Raw genomic sequence first — 25,337 nt, 5'->3', positions numbered from 1 at the left:
CATTGTGATTCATCATTTATCTTAAAAGTGACAAAGTCATGAGACTCTTAAACACAGAGAACCTAAACGGCAAAATTGAGTGTTGTCTCCTTCAGAGTCATCACTTTGGGAGGCTCTGTGCTTTGTGATTTCACGCCTGCCCTCCAGCCATGCTTTTCTTCCCCCAGGCCCTAGCGGTGGGCAGCTTGATTCTCTTTCCTTCCCCCATCCCTCCCAGCCTCCTGTGGAACTGAGTATGATCTTGTGAGTTCTCCCTACCTCAATACAGTCAGCACTGGTGAAATTTTTATGTTAGGGTGTTTGGTTTTTTTTTTTAACATTAGTAATAATGGGGGAAATAATGAATAAACAGGAAAACTAATCAAATTTTAAGCTCCAGCAAAGGTTTTTGGTTTTGTTTTGTTTTTTTTTTTTTAATAAATGTCCTGTGTTCCAATGAACTGTAGACTAGGACTGACACATTAACCATCTGAATTTCAAAGTAAAACCTAGACTCAGTATTTGTTCCTCTTCCTTCTTCAGGTAGGAAGGCTCCCCGGGGCATTTCATCACAGGAGCTAGGGCAGGGGCTTTCAGGTGAGGAGCAGGACGGGGCCTCTGGGGGTGTGACTGCTGGGGATGTAGCCACAAGGGATGACCTTCTCACTCCTAGCCTCTGCATTTGCACTGGAGCAAAAAGAAGGATCAGGGTGTGTGGATTGTGGGGAGATAGAGTAAGACAGCACAAGTGATCTGACAGTGGGGGATAAGGAGGAAAGAAGTCCGGTTAGGTAAAGAGAAGTTCCTGGGACTGTTACTTGTACATATAGAAAATTCTGTAATTATTAGGTTGATTTAAGTTTGCATCTATGACTATTACAAATTTTAGACTATAGTATCAGTGAGGTATACATTTATTAATTCTCGGCTCTGTCCCAGAAACTGCTAGGTACTAGGTACAAAAATGATTAGGACGCGGTCCTGACTTTCAAGGAACTAGTAATATATTTGCACTAGTATTTCCCAAACTAGATCATAATGGTCACCAGAGAGGCACTTGTCAAACCTTGTAGGTTCTCTGGCCCTTGGTAATCAAACTTAGCAAAATACAATCTCCAGAGGAGGGAACCTAGTAATCACATCTGAAGTGGCCTAGGTGATTCTTATGATCAGGAATTTTTGTGAAACACCACTGTATCAAATGTTGATGTTGAGCCCCTAATACCTATTTTAGAATGAGACATTTCATGTTAATGAAATGTAAAAGAACCCAGTAAAAGAAGAATAATATACTTCTAAAAAATTAAGTGTCATCTTTCTGTATCTTTTTTGATGTTTAAATTAAGGATCCTGTTAAATGTCCCCTGAAGCCATTGATCCTGTACTATCTATAAAGTTATGAGATACTATCTGGGATAATATTTGGTTCATCTGGACCACTATTTTCTAACACAGACACTAAGAAAAATGTGCAAGCATATGCTCATCACCTCTGCATTACCTTGAAACATCCTAATTTTCCTAAGGGCAACCTGTTTGTCATTCTGTCAATCATGAATTCACATCATATTTTTGTGAATCCATTTATAGTTTTAACATGTGGATTCTTTGCCTTAAAATTCACTGGAAGTTTTCTTTTTATTTGCCTGAAATCATTAAGGGCTCTCTCTTTTATATGATAACCTAAATTTTATTGTTCTTTTTTCATTAGCCACGTTCTTCGTGGTTTTGTTGGCATGGACTATATCCTTCTTTAATCTTTGTTTTCATAATCAAGTCCTAAGATTTTTGTTTTTTCCACACAAAAGTACTCAAGTGCCTTCTTGGGATTTTCCTCAGATCATTTCACCTTTCTTTAAAAAGTACCACAGATACTGCTTTTCCAGACAGGATTTTATGTAGGCACAAAGCATGGTATGTTTTGTTTTGGCTTTGATCTTCTGCTTTATAATCCTCAATTTTGGTGATCTCATCAGTACACTTGGCCAGTGCCTTCAGGCTCTCAGGTCGATTTCCTGGATCAAAACTCTCAGTTCTTTTATTGGTTCCTTCGTCTTTACCCAGGCATTACATAGTAGAATGTTTTGAAGCTCTGTGCTGGGCTTTCTTCCCTCTCTCCCTCGGCAGTATCCTCTACTCCATGGCTTTATTTACAGTGTTTTTCAAATTTACATCTTAATCTAAGTTCTTTCTCCTGAGATTTAGACATATTATCAGACTATTCATCTAACATCTTCACTGAGATGATTTTTCAGACATTTCTCACTCAGCTGACACAAACTGAGTTTACTGTCTGCTCCATCCCCAAATCTGTCTCTTCCAGGGTTCCTTTTCTCAGAAAATGGCATTCCAGGCAACCCAGTGGATGCAGCCAGAATCTTAGAAGATATCCATGACTCTGTCCTTATCCCCTATATCTCGTAACTGCTTCAATTCCCGTTCTTAAATACATCTCAAATCACTGCTCTTCTTTGCATCTCCAGCCCAAGCAAGCCTGTGTCATCTCTCCTGCTCTGCAGTGCCTTGTCTTAACTTGTCTCCTCACTTCCAATCATAATCCATTTTGCAGCCTGTAACCATGGAAACTGTTTAGAACATGTATCTAATTACTCCCTCCCCTGCCTCAAATCCTTAGTGTGGCACATAAAGTCTTGCATGATCTGGCCACATCTTGTGATCCGCTCCTTGTTGCTGTATATTTCAGGGCCAGTAGCCCTTGTGCATGCTGTTTTAGCTCCTAAAATGCGTCTTTATTGTCCCTGCCCCACCCTTTTAAGATATTCATTCATCCTTGAGGTCTCAGGTTAAACATTATTTCCTCAGCCATTTTCGTGATCCTCCCAGTCTTGGTTAAGTTCACCTGTTAACTTGCCCTGTGCTTCTACACAATCCATTACACTTAATTAGTTGTTCAGTGGCTATCTTTGCTCTAATCTGTAAGTTCCACAAAGATAATGACCATATTTTGTTCATTAGCTGTTTATTTTTCTGTCATCATGGGTGGATGGAGGAACATCTTCCTAAATATGGTTTGGATTTTCCCTAAGCAAATTAATTTTTCCTTAGCTACAGTCACACTCATCTGTCATTACTGCTAGTCATAAAGATTTATACAAATGTTCTAACAGTTAAATCCCCTGGCCTGGAATTCTTAACCCAAGATAGAACTTGGTCTCTTACGCAAACTTGCTAATCCCTCTACATACTGGCCCTTCTGGATCATTTACAAAAATATTAAATGTACAAGTCTTCTTTTAGATTAATGACCTGACTGTTTAGACTTATAAAATCCAAGAATTGCCTGTTTCTATTCATCTTCTTTTTTTCTAAGCTGCTTCTCTGTGACAAAAAAAATCCCCAGTCCCATGATGATTAATATTGATGATGAATAATATTTTGAACAGCCTCCATGTGCATTTTTATTTTCCCCTTTTATTCACTCCCTTATCATCTTGCTTCACCTTTTGTTTTTGTTTTCTTTTCTTTTTGTTTTTACTACCCCTTCCTTTATGTCTTTCCCTTTGCTTTCCCTTCATTTTCCTCCTTGCTGTCCTGATGTTGACCGCTGTGGGCATTGTTGAGTATACCCCGTGGTGGGAATCAAGGGGAAAGAAAATACTAAATCCTAGTGTTGGTATTTGGCACTTTGTGAGTATCACAGAAAAGTAAGAAAAAAATTTTTTTAAACATAAAAGGTGGTTTTATAGAGCTTAGTAATAAGTTGAATAGGTAATTCTTTTTCACAAAAAAGTAAGCTTTGCTTCATGGACAGTTTGACTTAGAAGTTTTAGTATTCCTAAGGATACTAAAAATTATTTGGGAGATAAAGTAATTAGGCCAACAGTGTGTAATAATGAAGAGTGTTTATAAAGTCCTAATAATAAAAATAAGTTACTGCTTACATTTAGGAAGACTTAGTGTTAGAAAATAGCCTTCATCATTGACAAGATACAGTGTATGTGCAGTAAATAGAGTATAATGCTCATTTCACTCAGTAAGACAAGGGGCTGGAGGGTGGAGAAACTGGCAGAAAATGGAATAGTTGTCACTTGCACTTTATAAATATATTACACAAAAGTCCTTTATAACATTTTTTGTAGCTTGTTATTCTGAAGACAAATTTAAGCCATATATGTTCATTCTTCGAATTTTTTTCCTAATAATTAATTTATAAACTTGGTACCAATTTGTTTTATTTTAGATTATTGTCTTTTTCCTCTTGCCCTTTTTAAATTAGGGGGACTACAGGCCATTGCAGAATTATTGCAAGTGGACTGTGAAATGTATGGGCTTACTAATGACCACTACAGTATTACTTTAAGACGGTATGCAGGAATGGCTTTGACAAACTTGACCTTTGGAGATGTAGCCAACAAGGTATGTTTTATAAGATCAGTTTCTTATGATATCTCTGGTATGAGTTATTTTACTTTCATACAAACTACTTTTCACTCTCTTTCTGTCACTCGCCTTGTTGAACACTGACTAATAAAAACCTATCATGCGCCACTATGTATCCTTATTCATTTAGTTGTCTTATACCTAAACAAAGGCAAAAGATGGAGCAGAGTACTGGATTTATGTAATCACACTTAAAATGCTATTCCCAGGAATGATAGCAGAAGTCTGGAAATCTTGATGACTGACACAAAAGTCCACAAGCTTACACACATATTGGTACCATCCAAATAAAAGACTTTAAAACCCTTTGCTTATCAATTCTTACCACTTACTCACTTTATTTTTCCATTTTGCCAGGGGAAGAACAGATAGCAAAGGATTAGGAGGGTATTTACCTTTCATTTATGTAATCTGTTTCTAGTTCTTTTATGGGTAAAATATTAGTTAGGATTAAGATGAGACCATTAAAACCGGATTTGAAGGGTACTAGTCAAAAGTAAAGCACAGCTTCAGTTTGCCTTGTTGTTGACCCTCTGTCCCGTGTCTGATTTTACAGGCTACGCTATGCTCTATGAAAGGCTGCATGAGAGCACTTGTGGCCCAACTAAAATCTGAAAGTGAGGACTTACAGCAGGTACTACTTAGAATGCCACATTTTTTTTTTGACATTAGTGCATTAATACTCCGCGTAGATTAAATTAAGCAGTGGCTCAGTATTTGGCAGCTCATGTTTAAACTGTGGTTATGTTAACACCAAAAGAGAGGAAAATAATTATATTGTAGGAATTCCTTTTGGCACCTTACTAGCATTTAGGAAGAATTTCTTATTTGAAAGATTCCTACTCTTTACCATTAAGAATAAGAAAGCAACTAATATAAATAATTTTATATACAAATTATTCTAAAATTGATTTATTTGCAGGTTATTGCAAGTGTTTTGAGGAATTTGTCTTGGAGAGCAGATGTAAATAGTAAAAAGACATTGCGTGAAGTTGGAAGTGTGAAAGCATTGATGGAATGTGCTTTGGAAGTGAAAAAGGTACCTTTGAAAACATTAAGTCTTGCAGTATGGATTTCATCCTTGGATACTTTTTTGCTGGTCTCTCCCACCCCTGAGACTCACTAATTTCTGACCTGCTTATCTCACCAATCCCCCTAGTCTCAGACACCTCCAAATTTGTAAAATATTAAGATGGAAAAGATTGTACAAGGTGGCCTAGTGTAAGTAAGTTTTTCAGACTCAGCACTGTTGGCATCTTGGACAAGGTAATTCTTTGTTTGGGGGGACTGATCTGTGCCTTGGATGTTGGTCTTTTGCCTGCGAGATGACAGCACACCCTCCCCTCAGTCATGACAATCAGAAATGTCTCCAGATGTTACCAACTGTCCCTTGTAAGGGAAGAACAGAATCACTCCTACTTGAGAGTCACTGGTGTAAGTGTTAACATCTGTGCTGTCCAAATCTCAATCCCACAAAGTCCTCAGATTTTGATAGTAACCTTATCAAGAGGTAATCAAACCTAAAGGTGAGGAATCCCTCACATAATAATTTGTTTATGAAAGGAAACTATCTCCAGGTGGGATATCTTCTTCAGAAGCTAAGCTAAGTTTTCTTTTTAAAATTGAAATTTGAGAAGGACTAAGCAAGTCTTTTTAGCTAATCTGGGCTTCCTTTCACCCAGCCAGTCCCCTTGGATTCACAGCCTACATTTTTCTCTTCAAAATTTCCTTTCCAGAGAAGGCAGAGTTGGGGGGGGGGGGTTGGTTTATGTATTTTTTTCTAAATTACATTGTTTTACACTTAGAAAACCTAAGATCAGCTGAAAAATTATTAGAAATATTTCTTATTAGAAATAAGAGTATTCAACTAAATAACTGGTTATAAAGATAATATTCAGAAGTGGTCAAAAGGTATAAAATTCCAGTATAAGATAAATAAATACTAGGGATATAATACACAGTGTGATAAACATAATTAACACTGCTTTATTATTATATATGAAAGTTGTTAAGAGAGTAAATCCTAGGAGTTTCTCATCACAAGGAAAAAATATTTTTTTCTATTTCTTTAGTTTCGTGTGTATATGAAATGATAGATGTTCACTAAACTTATTGTGATAATCATTTCATGGTGTAAGTCAAATCACTATGCTGTACACCGTAAAACTTACACAATGTTATATGTCAACTGCATCTCAAAACTGGAAAAAGAAAGGTAATATTCAAATATACTTAGGGTCTGCATAAAGGTACCTTTAAAACACTACCGAATCAGCAGAACACTTGTACTGACACTGCAGAAAAGAATGGCCAGTGGAGTACTATTTGGCCATAAAAAAGAATGAACTACTGGCCCATGCAGTAATCTGTAATGACAGAACACAGATCATTAGTGTGGGGTTAGGGGTGGATTACAAGGGGGTACAAGGAACTTTGTGGGGATGATATAAATGTTAGATTGAGTGATGGTTTCTTGGATATACACATACATCAAAGTGATCAGATTGCATGCTTGAAATATGTGCAGTTTATGGTTCTCTAACTATACCTTAACAAAATTATACCAAAAAATTAGTGCCATGCACACTTTTAAGATTCCTCTCTAATCAACCCTGTGTATTTTCAGAAAGATTTAATTTATTTGTATGTATTATGGGAACTTGTACTACTGCTGAATAGTTCAATACTATCTCTCAAGGACTTCAGAGATCTACATACAAACTAAATGCTACAAACCAAGAAAGTTAAATTAAAAGACACATAAAAGAAGACTGTAATAAGAGGAAAGACATACCCTTTTCTTGTAAAGGAAGAGTAGTAGTTTAAAGATCATTTCTCCCTAAATTCATCTATAAATTTTTAAGGCAAGCCCAATCTTGGAAAAACTAGCCCATCAGAAATTTATAATACCCATTTCTGGTTTGGGCCTGCTTCTGGTTAGCATTATTAGAATTTATTTTTCCCTTTTTCTACATTCAGTGCAACAGGCATTATGAACATTCTCTTTCTCTTTTTAATTCATCATCTCTTCCTTCTCAGCTTCATTTACTGCTGATGATTGAGAGAATCAGAACTACCTTCTATGTTCCCCGTGTACTGCATCATTTTACCATCATTCACTGGCTCTGTCTTCTGCACAGCAGAACCGTTCCTTCACCTGCACTCTGCCCTTAAGTGTTGCTGTTTACTCGGAGTTGTTAGTCCCTTACTTTTGTCTTCTATATCTTCTCTCCTGGATGTAGAGGAGGAGGCTTTTTATGTTTCAGCTTATCTATAAAAACCTGATATTTTGAAAATAAAAAAAAAAAAGTCCTCTGTTGCTTTTTTAACTTCTGCTGTATTTCTCTTTTTCTTGTAACAACCAAAACCCTGAGCAGGTAGTCACTTGCTGCATTTTTTAACTGGCCATACCTTTTTTGGGCCCTTCTACTTTGCTTGTAACAAAATCCATCTTCATAGATTAACTAGTATTTTTTCTTTTCTACCTACATCTATATTTGATATTTTTTGATCATGTACCTTATTGAATTTCTTCCCTTTGTTTTTACTACCTGTACTTCTCCAACTTGTAATCGTTTCTTCTTCTCTAACTGTAAAGCTGCTTTGAAACAAAGCCCTTGGCGCTCTATATGTAGTCTCAGAGCAACTTGTTTTCCTGCTTTCAACCCTCACCTCTAGGTCAGTTGTCAGTTTAGCTCACCCCTCTAAACTCTTGCCATTTTTTCTGTTCTCAGGACACTCTGTCCCACCTTTACCTCAGTCAGAATGTGATTAAAGTTGATTGATGAAAGCATTTCTTCCCTGACTCCTGATAAATAGTACCTAAACCTGCTCCCACATTGTTTTTTTCATTTGATTTCCTGATGAAGATATTCCAGTGGCTATCTCCTTTTGGGTTAGGCCCAAAATGTGTGCCATGACATTCAGGGCCTTCTTTTACCTCTCTGACCTTACTTCTCACAGTGCCCCAGCATGGACTTTGATCTCCTCTGTGTCTTCTCTTTGTTCTTTGGGCCTCCCTTGCTTATTCCCAGTTCCATGCCTTTCCTCATTCTGTTTCCCCTGCCTTCTATCTTAGTGTACAGGTCTTTTCTACAGAGCTGCTCTCCTCCGTGAAATATTTTATTTATTTGATTAAATTTGGGCAGCAATAAGCTTTCCTTTAGAGTCTTTGCTTCATGTACGGTTTTGCATCCTTTTTTCCTCCACAGTAAATAAGCACTTTCAAAGCAAGTATAAGTTTGCTATGTTTGTATCCTCTGGAGTGCCTCAAATTGTGATAGGCACAGAGCAGATTTGTAATGAATGTTGGTTTGTTCCTTGATCGATTTGTAGTAAGAAGAAAGACTGACATCAGGATTATGGCAAGTTTTGACCAGATATCCTTAACTGTGTACTCAGAGTGCTTCTATGGCAATTATAATTTGACATTTTACTATGATACTGTATACCAGGGAGTTCTGGTTTTTGTAATTACTTTGTTTCTGTTGGAGCTTTAAAAAGTTGAAGTTTTTCCATTATACTTTCTTTTTAATAAGTTATATTGTTACTTTTGAATCAACCACATATAAATATGTGTGGTTTTATACAAACAGAATATTATACATACTTCTCCGCACCTGCTCTTTTCATTTAATAATACATCTCAGATGTCTTTCCATATCAGCATATAGAGGGTTTTTTCTTAGTGTGTTTTCCCCTGAAAAATGTTATCTTTTCAGAATACGCATCAGTTCTGTTTCATATTCTAATATAAGCTCTTGTAAGATATGTGTACACTTTCTAAACACTTAGAGTACGGTTAATAAAGGTCATTAGTTTAATACTGCATTCTGCTTTTTTCATGGGGATATCACTGACTTAAGTTCCGTTTGGTATTTTATGAAGTTTTTCAAAATGAAGAGTTTCTAATACTTTACCGGTGAGGGATGGGCAGCAAGGGAGATTTTAAAAAATAATAATAAGATAACTTACTCAAGAGAAGTATGTAAACAGAGAAGTTATAAGAGGGAAATTCCAACTCTAATTAGATGACACATATTCTACTTCTTAATAGGAATCAACCCTCAAAAGCGTATTGAGTGCCTTATGGAATTTGTCAGCACATTGCACTGAGAATAAAGCTGATATATGTGCCGTAGATGGCGCACTTGCATTTTTGGTTGGCACTCTCACTTACCGGAGCCAGACAAATACCTTAGCCATTATTGAAAGTGGAGGTGGGATATTACGGAATGTGTCCAGCTTGATAGCTACAAATGAAGACCACAGGTAAATACAGAGTTTTGTATTACTTTTAAATGAATTTGTAAAATTCATGCCCTCAGAGAGACTCACTATAAGCAGTGTTTTGTGTAATTATTCAAGTTCTAAGTCAAATTACATTTATTACAGTGAAAAATGTAACTATTCTAATTTATTAATTAATATATTCTAATGAAAGTTCAAGGTATTGTAAAGATGTCTAAAAATAAACAGATGGTACTCGAAAGGTATAACCCATGTGTAGTTCAAGGTATTGTAAAGATGTCTAAAAATAAACAGATGGTACTCGAAAGGTATAACCCATGTGTAGATGTCTAAAAATAAACAGATGGTACTCGAAAGGTATAACCCATGTGTAGAGGGGAAAAAAAAGTCCTAAATATTACAGAGAACAAAATCCCTTCCTGTATGTTAGTATGGCTTAAAGGAATATAAGGCTTATAAAAAACAAAAACCTATGGGTATGATCCAGAGAGTACATGGTTCACATTTTTCTAGTGACCTCATAGCATCAGTAATTCATCCAATCTTGCAGAGCTGTGACATCTGAGAGAGCACCTCAGATGCAGGGCACATGTTTTTCAGAACTTGGGCTCTGTATTATCGCAACAAAAATATGGGGGCCTTTCACAGCATTTAAAAAAATTTTATCCTGTATTGTTCCTCTCTCATTTTCAAAAAGACCATGAGGTAATTTTAGTAAAAGGGCTTGTAAGAATGCAAACACCTTTTCTTTAAGTTTTTGATGCACAAACTACAAGCCTTATACCCCTTTCAGCTACTCAGAGAAGACTTCTTAAACTCAGTAAGCACGCAGGTGTCTTCTGGTGCTGAGAAAGCCACCATGTTAAAGTTCATTGCACTCTTGCCAATCAGTTTTAAAGCCCACCAGGGCTGAATCTGCTGTCGTTACACTTCAGTTTACCATGCACTAAACAAGCCATAACTCTTTCAGACCCTAACATTCATTATGCTGATTCTTAACTCTTGTTTTTAGGGTTACCTTCAAATGTTTTGAAAACTTTTTTTCACTTTATTTTTTTTCACTTTTTTTTATTGAGCTATAGCCATTTTACAATGTTGTGTCAAATTCCAGTGTAGAGCACAATTTTTCACTTATACATGAATATACATACATCTATTGTCAAGGGACAGGCTGGGATTTCAAAATGTAGAATAGAAAAACAAGATTGTACTGTGTAGCACAGGGAAAAATATACAGGATCTTGTGGTGGCTCACAGCACTTTATTTTTTAAAATAACAACTACACACACAATTTGCCAGAGAACAGTTGTAAGGGGGAATGGCAGCATTACAAAAATCAAGTCAGAGACAGAGAGATTATCTGAAAAGTCAATTTGCTGACGTCGCAGCTGACAGTCCTTCCCGACTATGTAAAGATCTATTGATTGATTCTTCTGTCTGCCTCTTCTAAGAGGTCTCAATTTAATCTATGGATGGGTGTCATGTTCCCATTCATAGATTAAATTACCACAGAGTCCCTGTTCAGCATAAAATTTCATAATATATGTATAGTCTTTAAACTGAGATAATCTGTCACTGTGTAAATAAAGTAAATATATCTGCTCAAGAAAAAATTTTAAAAGCTCTTTGGTCAGAATAGGAAATGCAAAATAGATTAAAATTAACACTTTTACTTCTTTTAGTCAAACAGATGAGTACTTTAAAACAGTAAACACTAAATGAACTAAGAACAAAAGGAGCTATGCAGAGCTTGAAATGTATAGTATAAGTTGGCATAATTTTTTTGTTGTTTTTCATTTTTCAGTTTTATTAAGTAGAATTGTTACAGTTTACACATATACAATATATTGCATGTAAATACATATATACAATATACTGCACTTTTTAAAATTTACATATATGTACTGTTCATTGTTTCTGAGAACGTTTAGAGCTTTAGCTTTTTAAACTTACATAGTTATCAAAGGAATAAAGCCAATCACAAAATAAGACTTATTTCAAAAAGATACATATACTCTGCAATTAATAGCAACATTATTTATAATTGTAATTTGGCATAATTTTACTTTGCCTGTTGTTAATAGGTTTTAGTAGTTATCTTTAGACTTAAATTTGTTTTCTGTCCCTTTATTTGTTGTTACTACAAACAGATTTTTACCTTACTTTTGTGATCTCTTATTTTTATTTCAGGCAAATCCTAAGAGAGAACAATTGCTTACAAACCTTATTACAACATTTGAAATCTCACAGCCTGACAATAGTCAGTAATGCATGTGGAACCTTGTGGAATCTCTCAGCAAGAAATCCTAAAGACCAGGAAGCGTTATGGGACATGGGGGCAGTCAGCATGCTCAAGAACCTCATTCATTCCAAGCACAAAATGATTGCTATGGGAAGCGCCGCAGCTTTAAGGAATCTCATGGCAAACAGGCCTGCAAAGTATAAGGATGCCAATATCATGTCTCCTGGCTCAAGCTTGCCTTCTCTTCATGTCAGGAAACAAAAAGCCCTAGAAGCAGAATTAGATGCTCAGCACTTATCAGAAACCTTTGACAATATTGACAATTTAAGTCCCAAGGCATCTCATCGTAGTAAACAAAGACACAAGCAGAGTCTCTATGGGGACTACGTTTTTGACACCAATCGACATGATGATAATAGGTCAGACAACTTTAATGCTGGGAACATGACTGTCCTGTCACCATACTTAAATACCACAGTGTTGCCCAGCTCCTCTTCATCAAGGGGAAGTTTAGATAGTTCTCGTTCTGAGAAAGATAGAAGTTTGGAGAGAGAACGAGGTATTGGCCTCGGCAGCTACCACCCAGCAACAGAAAATCCAGGAACCTCGTCAAAGCGAGGTTTGCAGATTTCCACCACTGCAGCTCAGATTGCCAAAGTCATGGAAGAAGTATCAGCCATTCATACCTCCCAGGAAGACAGAAGTTCTGGGTCTACCACCGAATTACACTGTGGGACAGATGAGAGGAATGCACTGAGAAGAAGCTCTACTGCCCACGCACATGCAAACACTTACAACTTCACCAAGTCAGAAAATTCAAACAGGACATGTCCAATGCCGTATGCCAAAGTAGAATATAAGAGGTCTTCAAATGACAGTTTAAATAGTGTCAGTAGTAGTGATGGTTATGGTAAACGAGGTCAGATGAAACCTTCAATTGAATCCTATTCTGAAGATGATGAAAGTAAGTTTTGCAGCTATGGTCAATATCCAGCTGACCTAGCCCATAAAATACATAGTGCAAATCATATGGATGATAATGATGGAGAACTAGATACACCAATAAATTATAGTCTTAAGTATTCAGATGAACAGTTGAACTCTGGAAGGCAAAGTCCCTCACAGAATGAAAGATGGGCAAGACCCAAACATATAATAGAAGATGAAATAAAGCAAAATGAGCAAAGACAATCAAGGAGTCAAAGCACAACTTATCCTGTATATCCTGAGAGCACTGATGATAAACACCTCAAGTTCCAGCCACATTATGGACAGCAAGAATGTGTTTCCCCATATCGGTCCAGAGCAGCCAATGGTTCAGAAACAAATCGAGTAGGTTCCAATCATGGAATTAATCAAAATGTCAACCAGTCTTTGTGCCAGGAAGATGACTATGAAGATGATAAGCCAACCAACTATAGTGAACGTTACTCTGAGGAAGAGCAGCATGAGGAGGAGGAGAGACCAACCAATTACAGCATCAAATATAATGAAGAAAAACATCACGTGGATCAACCTATTGATTATAGTTTAAAATATGCCACAGACATTCCTTCTTCACAGAAACCAGCATTTTCATTCTCAAAGAATTCATCTGGACAGAGCACCAAGACTGAACACATCTCTTCGAGCAGTGAGAATACATCCACACCTTCATCTAACGCCAAGAGGCAGAACCAGCTCCATCCAAGTTCAGCCCAGAGCAGAAGTGGTCAGACCCAAAAAGCCACCTCCTCCTCTTGCAAAGTTCCCTCTATCAACCAAGAAACAATACAGACGTACTGTGTTGAAGATACCCCAATTTGTTTTTCACGATGTAGTTCATTATCATCTTTGTCATCAGCTGAAGATGAAATCGGGTGTGATCAGACAACACAGGAAACAGATTCTGCTAATACTCTACAAATAGCAGAAATAAAGGAAAACAGTGGAACTAGATCAGCTGAAGATTCTGTGAGTGAAGTTCCAACAGCGTCACAGCACATTAGAACCAAATCCAGCAGACTCCAGGCTTCTGGTTTATCTTCAGAATCAACCAGGCACAAAGCTGTTGAATTTTCTTCAGGGGCCAAATCTCCATCAAAGAGTGGTGCTCAGACACCTAAAAGTCCACCGGAGCACTACGTTCAGGAGACTCCACTCATGTTTAGCAGATGTACGTCTGTCAGTTCACTTGATAGTTTTGAGAGCCGTTCGATTGCCAGCTCTGTTCAGAGTGAACCCTGCAGTGGAATGGTGAGTGGCATTATAAGCCCCAGTGACCTTCCAGATAGCCCTGGACAAACCATGCCACCCAGCAGAAGTAAAACCCCTCCTCCCCCTCCCCCTCCAACAGTTCAAACTAAGCAAGAAGTACCTAAAAATAAGGCACCTAGCACTGAAAAGAGAGAAGGTGGACCTAAGCAAGCCGCTGTAAATGCTGCAGTGCAGCGGGTCCAGGTTCTTCCAGATGCTGATACTTTGTTACATTTTGCAACAGAAAGTACTCCAGATGGATTTTCTTGTTCATCTAGCCTGAGTGCTCTGAGCCTCGATGAGCCATTCATTCAGAAAGATGTGGAATTAAGAATCATGCCTCCAGTTCAGGAAAATGACAATGGGAATGAAACAGAAAACGAGCAGCCTGAAGAATCAAATGAAAACCAGGAAAAAGAGGCAGAAAAACCCACTGATTCTGAAAAAGATCTATTAGATGATTCAGATGACGATGATATTGAAATACTAGAAGAGTGCATTATTTCTGCCATGCCGACAAAATCTTCACGCAAAGCCAAAAAGCCAGCCCAGACTGCTTCAAAATTACCTCCCCCAGTGGCACGGAAACCAAGTCAGCTGCCTGTGTACAAACTTCTGCCATCACAGAACAGGTTACAAGCACAAAAGCATGTTAGCTTTACACCAGGAGATGATATGCCACGGGTGTACTGTGTAGAAGGGACACCGATAAACTTCTCCACAGCTACATCTCTGAGTGATCTAACAATAGAATCCCCTCCAAATGAGTTAGCTGCTGGAGAAGGGGTTAGAGCAGGGGCACAGTCGGGTGAATTTGAAAAACGAGATACCATTCCTACAGAAGGCAGAAGTACAGATGAGGCTCAGAGAGGGAAAGCCTCATCTGTAGCTGTACCTGAACTGGATGATAATAAAACAGAAGAAGGTGACATTCTTGCAGAATGCATTAATTCTGCTATGCCCAAGGGGAAAAGTCACAAGCCTTTCCGTGTGAAAAAAATAATGGACCAGGTCCAACAAGCATCTGTGTCTTCATCCGGAACTAACAAAAATCAATTAGATGGTAAGAAAAAGAAACCTACTTCACCAGTAAAACCTATGCCACAAAATACTGAATACAGGACACGTGTAAGGAAAAGTACAGACTCAAAAAATAATTTAAATGCTGAAAGAACTTTCTCAGACAACAAAGATTCAAAGAAACAGAACTCGAAAAATAATTCCAAGGACTTCAATGATAAGCTACCAAATAATGAAGATAGAGTCAGAGGAAGTTTTACTTTTGATTCACCACATCATTACACACCTATTGAAGGCACTCCGTACTGTTTTTCACGAAATGATTCCTTGAGTTCTCTAGATTTTGATGATGATGATGTTGACCTTTCCAGGGAAAAGGCTGAATTAAGAAAAGGGAAAGAAAATAAGGAATCAGAAGCTAAAGTTACCAGCCACACAGAACTAACCTCAAACCAACAGTCAGCTAGTAAGACACAAGCTGTTACAAAACATCCAATAAATCGAGGTCAGTCTAAACCTGTCCTGCAGAAGCAATCTACGTTTCCCCAGTCCTCCAAAGATATACCAGACAGAGGGGCAGCAACTGATGAGAAACTACAGAATTTTGCTATTGAAAATACTCCAGTTTGCTTTTCTCGAAATTCCTCTCTGAGTTCTCTGAGTGACATTGATCAAGAAAACAACAACAACAAGGAAAATGAACCTATCAAAGAGACAGAGCCCCCTGACTCACAGGGAGAACCAAGTAAACCCCAGGCATCAGGTTATGCTCCAAAATCATTTCACGTCGAAGATACCCCTGTTTGTTTCTCAAGAAACAGTTCTCTCAGTTCTCTGAGTATTGATTCTGAAGATGACCTGTTGCAGGAATGTATAAGTTCTGCAATGCCAAAAAAGAAAAAGCCTTCAAGACTCAAAGGTGATAATGAAAAGCAGAGTCCCAGAAATGTGGGTGGCATATTAGCAGAAAATTTGACACTTGATTTGAAAGATATACAGAGACCAGATTCAGAACATGGTTTATCCCCTGATTCAGAAAATTTTGATTGGAAAGCTATTCAGGAAGGTGCAAATTCCATAGTAAGCAGTTTACATCAAGCTGCTGCCGCTGCGTGTTTATCCAGACAAGCTTCGTCTGATTCAGATTCCATCCTTTCACTGAAATCAGGAATCTCTCTGGGATCACCATTTCATCTTACACCTGATCAAGAAGAAAAACCCTTTACAAGTAATAAAGGCCCACGAATTCTAAAACCTGGGGAGAAAAGTACATTGGAAACTAAAAAGATCGAATCTGAAAATAAAGGGATAAAAGGAGGGAAAAAAGTTTATAAAAGTTTGATTACTGGCAAAGTTCGATCTAATTCAGAAGTTTCAAGCCAAATGAAGCAGCCCCTTCAAACAAACATGCCTTCAATCTCTCGAGGTAGGACAATGATTCATATTCCAGGAGTCCGGAATAGCTCTTCAAGTACGAGTCCAGTTTCCAAAAAAGGCCCATCCCTTAAGACTCCAGCCTCCAAAAGCCCTAGTGAAGGTCAGGCGGCTACCACTTCTCCCAGAGGAGCCAAGCCATCAGTCAAGTCAGAATTAAGCCCTGTTACCAGGCAGACGTCCCAAACAGCTGGGTCAAATAAAGGGCCTTCTCGATCAGGATCCAGAGATTCCACTCCTTCCAGACCCAACCAGCAGCCGCTAAGCAGACCTATGCAGTCTCCAGGGCGAAACTCAATTTCTCCTGGTAGAAATGGAATAAGTCCCCCTAACAAGTTATCTCAGCTGCCACGGACGTCATCCCCAAGCACTGCTTCAACTAAGTCCTCGGGTTCTGGGAAAATGTCTTACACATCCCCAGGCAGACAGATGAGCCAGACAAACCTTACTAAACAAACGGGTTTATCCAAGAATGGTAGTAGTATCCCAAGAAGTGAGTCTGCCTCCAAAGGGCTAAATCAAATGAGTAGCAGCAACGGATCCAATAAAAAGGTAGAACTTTCCAGAATGTCTTCAACTAAATCAAGTGGAAGTGAGTCTGATAGGTCAGAGAGACCTGTATTAGTACGCCAGTCAACTTTCATCAAAGAAGCGCCAAGCCCGACCTTAAGGAGAAAATTGGAGGAATCTGCTTCATTTGAATCCCTTTCTCCATCTTCTAGACCAGATTCTCCCACTAGGTCCCAGGCACAGACTCCAGTTTTAAGTCCTTCTCTTCCTGATATGTCTTTGTCTACACACTCATCTGTTCAGGCTGGTGGGTGGCGAAAACTCCCACCTAATCTCAGCCCCACCATAGAGTATAATGACGGGAGACCTGTAAAGCGCCATGACATAGCCCGCTCCCATTCTGAAAGTCCTTCCAGACTTCCCATTAACAGGTCAGGAACCTGGAAACGTGAGCACAGCAAACACTCATCCTCCCTTCCTCGAGTAAGCACTTGGAGAAGAACTGGAAGTTCATCCTCAATTCTTTCTGCTTCATCAGAATCCAGTGAAAAAGCAAAAAGTGAAGATGAAAAACATGTGAACTCGATTTCAGGAACCAAACAAACTAAAGAAAGCCAAGTATCCACTAAAGGAACATGGAGAAAAATAAAAGAAAGTGAAATTCCTCCCACAAGCAGTTCTCAGACCACTTCCTCAGGTGCTGCAAATGGTGCTGAATCAAAGGCTCTCATTTATCAAATGGCGCCTGCTGTTTCTAAGACAGAGGATGTTTGGGTGAGAATTGAGGACTGTCCCATTAACAACCCTAGATCTGGAAGATCTCCAACGGGAAATACTCCCCCAGTGATTGATACTGTTTTGGAAAAGGGAAACCCAAACGCTAAAGATTCAAAAGATAATCAGGGAAAACAAAATGTGAGTAACGGTAGTGCTCCCGCGCGCACCGTGGGTTTGGAAAACCGCCTGAACTCCTTTATTCAGGTAGATGCCCCAGACCAAAAAGGAACTGAGACGAAATTGGGACAAAGTAATGTCCCTGCATCAGAGACCAATGAAAGTTCTCTCACTGAGCGCACCCCGTTTAGTTCTAGCAGCTCAAGCAAGCACAGTTCGCCAAGTGGGACTGTTGCTGCCAGAGTGACTCCTTTTAATTACAACCCAAGCCCTAGGAAAAGCAGCGCAGATAGCACTTCAGCCCGACCATCTCAGATCCCGACGCCAGTGAATAACAACACAAAGAAACGAGATTCAAAAGCTGACAACACAGAATCCAGTGGAACTCAAAGTCCCAAACGCCATTCCGGGTCTTACCTTGTGACGTCCGTTTAAACAGAGCTGGAATAATGAAACTAAGAATGTGTTATGTGTTAATTACAACTGCTATGTAGAAATTTTGTTTCAAATGAAACTTTAAAAGACTGAAAATTTTGTAAATAGGTTTGATTCTTGTTAGAGGGTTTTTGTTCTGGAAGCCATATTTGATAGTATACTTTGTCTTCACTGGTCATATTTTGGGAGGCACTCTTGATAGTTAGGAAGAAAATGGTAAAGCCAAGTATATTTGTACAGTATGTTTTACATGTATTTAAGTAGCATCCCATCCCATCATCCTTTAATTATTGCTTGTCTTAAAATAATTAACACTACAGATAGAAGATATGATATATTGCTGTTATCAATCATTTCTAGATTATAAACTGACTAAACTTACATCAGGGAGAAATTGGTATTTATGCAAAAAAAATTCTGTTTTAGTCCTTGTGAGTCCATCTAACATCATAATTAATCATGTGGCTGTGAACTTCACAGTAAAATGGTTCCCGATGAACAAGTTTACCTAGCCTGCTTTGCTTTACTGCATGAATGAAGCCGATGGTTCAATTTCAGAAGTAATGATTAACAGTTCTGTGGTCACATGATGTGCATATAGATAGCTATAGTGTAACAATTACACTATTTTGTGCTCAAAACAAAACAAAACAAATCTGTGTAACTGTAAAACATTGAACGAAACTATTTTACCTGAACTAGATTTTATCTGAAAGTAGGTAGAATTTTTGCTATGCTGTAACTTGTTGTATATTCTGGTATTTGAGGTGAGATGGCTGCTCTTTTATTAATGAGACATGAATCGTGTCTCACAGAAACTAAATGAACATTTCAGAATAAATTATTGCTGTATGTAAACTGTTACCGAAATTGGTATTTGTTTGAAGGGTCTTATTTCACATTTGTACTAGTAATTGTCAAAAGGGCCTCTTTTAAAAGCTTATATAAATTTTTTTCTTTAAATTCTATGCATTAAGAGTAAAATTCCTCTTACTGTAATAAAAACGATTGAAGCTGACTGTTGGCATTTAACCATTCCATGCAGTGGCACTTAACCTTTCTTGAAATTTATTTTTTTTTATATGTGATTAGCACTTCCTGATGTTTAGTATTTTTCCACTTACTTTTTTTTTTTCTTACTCCACTGGAGTTGATTTTAAGAATTCATATTATAGCAATGTGAACTGCCTAGCACAGGACTGTGCATTGAACGTAATAGGCCCACGTAGAATATTTCTTTTTTCTTAATAGAATTCTATACCTGAGAAATTAATTGTTCTTAGGTATAAGTAGTCTCTTCCAAACCTGTCTTGGAAGGTAACTGTCTTGTCCCTTTATCTTCTCCCTCTTGCTACTGGATCTGGAATGAACACCTTTTATCACTGTATATGTTACAGCAAAATTCCAGCAGTCAAGTATAATCAGCACTTTGCCATGCTCAGAAAATGCATATCACATTGGAACTTCAGAGGTAGATTTAACACTATTAGGATATTCAAAAGACTATTTAAAAACACTTGCCTGTTAAGGAAAGCTTTGTTTCTGGTGGGTAGACTTGTCGGGTGTGTGTTCCAAGTGCACCTTCCTCACAGCAGGGAGAAAATCCTTCATGAAGGAAGATAAACTGATAGACTTATTAAAAAATGTAATTTAATATATCTTCCCAGAATTTGTTCTAAATGATTAGAGAGTAAGGATGATGATAAATGCTCACATAGTTGTTGAATAAATGAAAATGTATTTTTAATAATAAAATTCATGCACTCTGCATTTGGGGAAGGGAAAAGATATTTAGATATGGTGGGATGCTGGGAAAAGGGGGTGAGAAGGAGTTAGCACATCTACCTGGTGTCCTTGAAATCACATTATGTTGTTAATTATCTACCACTTACCTGTGTTTATCATTTACAACTAATGATTTTTTTTTTAAGCTAAAAATGCCAGTAAATAAGTGCTATGACTTGAAGTAAGGCATTTGACTCCAAAGCCCATACTCTTTCTACTGGACCACTTTGCAAACATCTGAATTACTGATCTTTGGAATGTATCTACATTTAAATTTCTTATCAAATTTTATCTGAAGGAAAGTTTGCAAGAATATTAATTTTTCCTGTTTTTCTCAAAGGCTGCCTTATCCAATAGGGATACATGGATATGGGTCTTACTCTTCCTCTTCCTTTAGTCCTGATTTTCTGTTTTTCTGAATTACTGCATACCAGTTTTTATAAACCACTTCAGATACTTTTATGGAAAGAGATGGAGTGTAAGTCAATTCGAATAAAATTGCCTTTCTCAAGGAAGGAAAAAAAACATTATCAGTGCTGACAATGAAGAAAGGGTGCCTTCCATATGCCAGAGAACTCAGGAATTCCTGTAGAGGACACCTACCGGGAGAAGGTGCAGTCTGTTGCCACTGAGAGAAAAGTTGCTGTATAAGACCCTCTAGTTAGAGATAATGGCTCTGGGTCAGTAAGGGAGCAAGTCTCATTTCTGCTTTTAGAAGTTCACAGGGTGCTGCCATAACTGATAGCAGGCCAAATATTCCCAGTTTATGCTTGTTACAAATGGCATATAGAGCCTAGTGCTGGGGATTAGTTGAGTTGCAATTCCTGTTAAGAGAAGTAAGGCAGAGCCCTATCCAGGCTTTGAACTGCAGCAAACCCAATCCTCTCCAAGGCAGTGGTTTTCAAACTAGAGTGCATTTGAATCACCAAAAACGCTTATTAAGACACAACCCCTTACTCTGATTCTGAGTGAGGCCCCAGGATTTGCAGTTCTAACAAGTTCTCAGATGCCGCCACTTCTGCTGGTCTTGGAACCGTACTCTGAGAGCTTCTGTCCTGCATGATGGTAAAGAATCTCCTTGAGTGACTGCCTTCAGTTCTAGCCATTCCTCAGCCACTGGACTCAACAGCTGACAAAGTATACAAAAAAATAAACCCCCATCTCCTTCAGGCATGAAAGATTTGAACATCGAGTTATACAATCTGATACAGCCCATCTCAACTCTGAACAGTAGACAAATTTACCAGATATCAATGAACAGTTAATTCTAAAGACAACGACTGTATCTGTAGGACTGACTAATGTTCCCTTCGGAACAGTTGTTGAAAAGGCAGTAACTTCAGCAAATATCTAATTTGGATTTGCAATAAGATTAAAGACACCAAAAAAGGACAAAGGAGAACTCTGAAGTGAGGGCAGACTGATTTCAGATGAAAGGAAAATGTGCCTGATTTGTTAGTATACAGACAGCAACCAATTAACTGTGGCAACTTGGTATTGGAGAATAAACTTTACAAGTTAACTTGCACCAAAAGGAAAGTTAATGAGAGGGAAATGATGAAATAAAAAATAAACCCAAAAGGGTCAAATTGCACCATACAGTCAAAAAAAATTTTCCCATGAACTACAGACTGTCACCACAAGGTTACTGAACTGAAGGGATACATCTTGCTGAAGAAGGGAGCCAGTTGCACTATATCTGAATTCATGTTATCACAGGGTTTCTTTGTATCTAAGATAGGAAAATAACAGTGCCAGAAATGCAAAAAGTAAGTTGCCAAGAGCTGCATATTTGAGTAGTCAGATCATGCAAACTTACCAAACAAAAACAATTTTCAAAAGTCATGGCTGAAATAGAGTATATAAATTATTTTCTAAATTTCTAATTCCTTCATATTATGCTGACTTCTAAATAGTACTTTGTAGTGTTGAAACCTATGGACTTTGACTCCTGTAAACACCAGGTCATTTTCCTGCCATTCTCCTAACTCTGTTCTGTGGTCTATAAAACTATATTCTGGTTTTTGTTAGACCAGTGATACTTCTTTCCACCTGTATGTTTTTTGTGTATTACATTGTTCTTGGTGCTAAATACACATTCTTCTGATATTCAGGATAACTCTTTATATTTGTGTCTATTTTCTTAAGTTATGACAATGTTACTTTTTTAATTAAAAATACTCAATGTATGCTAGTGAAGGTGACCATTGTATGTAAAGCAACATTAGTGAAAAATAACTATTGAGAACATTGTTAACATTACCTGCTCTACCTACACCACCTCTTGGAAACCAGACACTTAGCCTTACTGTTCGTCTCTGACCCACATACCTGGTCTTTTCTCCTGACCATGGCTACACCAGAGGCAGATACCTGACCATCATTAACTGGACAGTGACCAAAGACTTGTAAGTCTCGTCCTTAAAAAAACGACAACAAAAACCAATTTGAAAGGAGTCACAAAGGAAATTTCCGGTTGGTGATTGAGTGCTGGAACTGAAAGATTTTGTAGAGTTAAGACTGAGGTCACTGTGATTGGCATCGTGAAGCTAAAAGAGAAAGCCAGCTGGTACAGAGAGAAGGACCAGATATGGGAGGAAGGTATAGAAAGCAAGTGAGACAGCCGAGTTGGAAGCTCCTGGTGTTACCTCTGTCCCTGCCTTTTCTGGGACTACTTCTCCTTCTCCTTGTGTTTAGGGCATTTGTGAACTTATAAACCCACTTTGTTCCTGAAGTAACTTGAAACTAACAGAAAACTGCATTTAGACACATCTTGGTGAGTTTTTTAAATCTCAGATACAGAGAAAGCTTTCTAAAAACATCTGTGGAAATAGGCTGCCTACCACACATACACAAAAAAAAGTTGGCATCAGATTTCTTCTCTGCAATACTAAATGCCAAAAAAAGAAAAACAGTGGAACAATACACACAGCATTTGGAAGCGAATGGAATATTACGTAAGAATTCTGAAACCTGCCAAACTAGCATTTAATGTACCTGGAATACTTGTACCATTTGGGATTCTTACTATAATAGTTGTTAACAAGAAGACCTTCTTTAAAAGACAAGACGTTCATTTAAGGTAGCTCACAAGAGCTGTATGAAGGCAGAAAAATCAGTCCTGGAAACTATACAGCAGAAACAACACTCAAACTATACTGTGAAACTGCTTCAAGTAAAGACCCACTTGCTGCCCCCGAGCCCTTGGAACCCTCTGACGCCACCCTCACCATAAATTGAGGTTATATGCAGCACTTGCTTCCTCACAGTGTTCACTTCTAGGATTGAAGTCTTGCTTGAGTGGACGTGATTGGCAGAAGCTGTGTCACGTGGAGCTGTGGAGTCCAGGAAAGCTCAGTTGTTTGATTTCTCTGTTGAGGAAGCTGGATTCGTAACACATGAGTTCTCCAAATCTACGAGGGGCATTTCAAAAGCACTAGGCAACCAGAATCCGTGGCATGTCTCTACCGTAGTGTTCCCATTGCCCAAGCAATTAAAATGAAAGGAAAAGTATTAAGGAAACTGTGTGAACAATAAACCTTTAAACTTGAATAAACATGTAAATAATTGTGGTTAATCTGATAGTGAATCTCAGTGTGAATATCCATGTGACTCAAAACTGAAAAGATTAAATGCTTAACAGTTTTAGTAATCTTAAATTCCAGGTAATTCCAACCCAAACTGAAGAGTTACAAAGGAGAGAAGATAGAAAAGCATGGTAAATTCCTATCTTAAGTATAGAGTATCAAAAGATACTATTTTACTTTTAACTTGGAAAAACACAAATTCAATTTTTAAATTTAGTGGTAACCCCAATGTTAGAAAGAAAAATTTCCATCCAAATCATGAGTCAAAAGAGTACAAGAAATCAAAGAACAGGGAAAATGGGGGAGAGGGAGAATTAGCAACAAAGAAGCATAAAATGACACAGTAATACCAAATAGTAAGTGGGCTAAACACATATAGTAAAATAACCACTCTCAAGTTGGAGTCAAGTAAAAAAATAAAATCCTCCAACTATAGGCCATTAATAAAAGGCACACTTAAAATGATCCAGAATGGATAAAACTAAAAATATAACCACATTTGCACAGGCATTGCAGAGGAAGAAGTAAAGGTAAATTTATGTCAGATAAAGTATAATTCTGGATAAAAGGCATCAAGCATAATAAAGATGAACATCAGTTACGATTTTCTTTAGATGTCAAATGATATAACATCAAGCATATGAAACAAAATTACCAACATAAAGAAATACTGACAAAAACCATGGAACCAGTGAGACTGTCAGTATTTGACAAATGACTCGGTCTATACAAAACAAAAGGAGAGTTATTATTTAAAATCACAACTTCCTTCCAAAAAGGGTGGATCTTGTTAAGGAAAGGGAAGAGTCTCAAAAGGTCCTTTTCTTTAGCTGAGGACCTTGATGGGTTTGGGATCAGTAAAGCCAAGCCTGGAGTTTGAGTGCGAGGAGGGTTAGAGCAAATATCATAGGTTTGCTTAAGAGAGGCAAGAACTTGACATTCTTGGGGTACCCGGGAATGGGGAGTTGAAGAGCAGAGGTGAGGGAGGACAACTGGAAAGAGGAGGCAGTAAAAACCCTGGTGATGCAGCAGCTAAAATGATTTTAGAAACTGAGACATACACTACTTGAGCCAGAACCTAAGTTCTCTGCAAAACCTCTGTTTCAGTAGTAATATATTCACTTGTTTTTAATTTTCAGAATCTTTTTTTTTAATAATTGCACTTATCTTCACCATCACCTTATCAATGATTATTTGATTTTAGTTGTAAGTTAGATGTAAGTGTTCACCATTGTTCACACTTCGGTTCTTTATGTTAATATAACTTGGCTTGGCTGGACTATGCCCTTAAATCGTTCCCCCCCCCGCCCCCGAAAAGCTAATATACTTTATAAATCCTCGCTTGTTTAAAATTGTTTTCTTTTGTCCTCACACAAAGGGTAATTTGAGTCACAACTTTGGTCACAATTCTTTTTCATCAAGACTGTTAACTTCTAATGTTTACTGAGGCTAAGCAGTTCAAGTATGAGTCTGAGTTCTCTTCCATGATAGGTAAAAACGGCCGACCTTGATGTTTTTTGGGTTTTGTTTTTATCCTTGAAATAAAGCAATTTTACTGGCGTAA

At 37.9% G+C, this 25,337-nt stretch overlaps 1 protein-coding gene across 14 annotated transcripts in view; it reads left to right on the top strand.

Annotated features, from left to right (window-relative positions):
* Positions 1-25,337, top strand: part of APC (APC regulator of WNT signaling pathway) — a 127,278-nt gene extending 101,941 nt beyond the window's left edge. For 10 of the 14 annotated variants that reach the window (XM_031448815.2, XM_064483145.1, XM_031448819.2 and 7 more), the window contains 6 exons: positions 523-576; positions 4,217-4,356; positions 4,937-5,014; positions 5,303-5,419; positions 9,437-9,651; positions 11,822-25,337. In XM_031448815.2, the coding sequence (XP_031304675.1) occupies positions 523-576; positions 4,217-4,356; positions 4,937-5,014; positions 5,303-5,419; positions 9,437-9,651; positions 11,822-18,401 (7,184 nt within the window). In that variant the 3' untranslated portion in view covers positions 18,402-25,337. The remainder of the gene's footprint in view (positions 1-522; positions 577-4,216; positions 4,357-4,936; positions 5,015-5,302; positions 5,420-9,436; positions 9,652-11,821) is intronic. The other 4 variants (XM_031448820.2, XM_031448818.2, XM_064483169.1 and 1 more) reach the window with 1 other exon arrangement.

Source organism: Camelus dromedarius, chromosome 3, assembly GCF_036321535.1.
Source record: "Camelus dromedarius isolate mCamDro1 chromosome 3, mCamDro1.pat, whole genome shotgun sequence".
In the NCBI taxonomy this organism is placed as follows: domain Eukaryota; kingdom Metazoa; phylum Chordata; class Mammalia; order Artiodactyla; family Camelidae; genus Camelus; species Camelus dromedarius.
The sequence above is the reverse complement of the archived record's forward strand: the minus strand, read 5'-3'. Positions and strand labels throughout refer to the sequence as shown.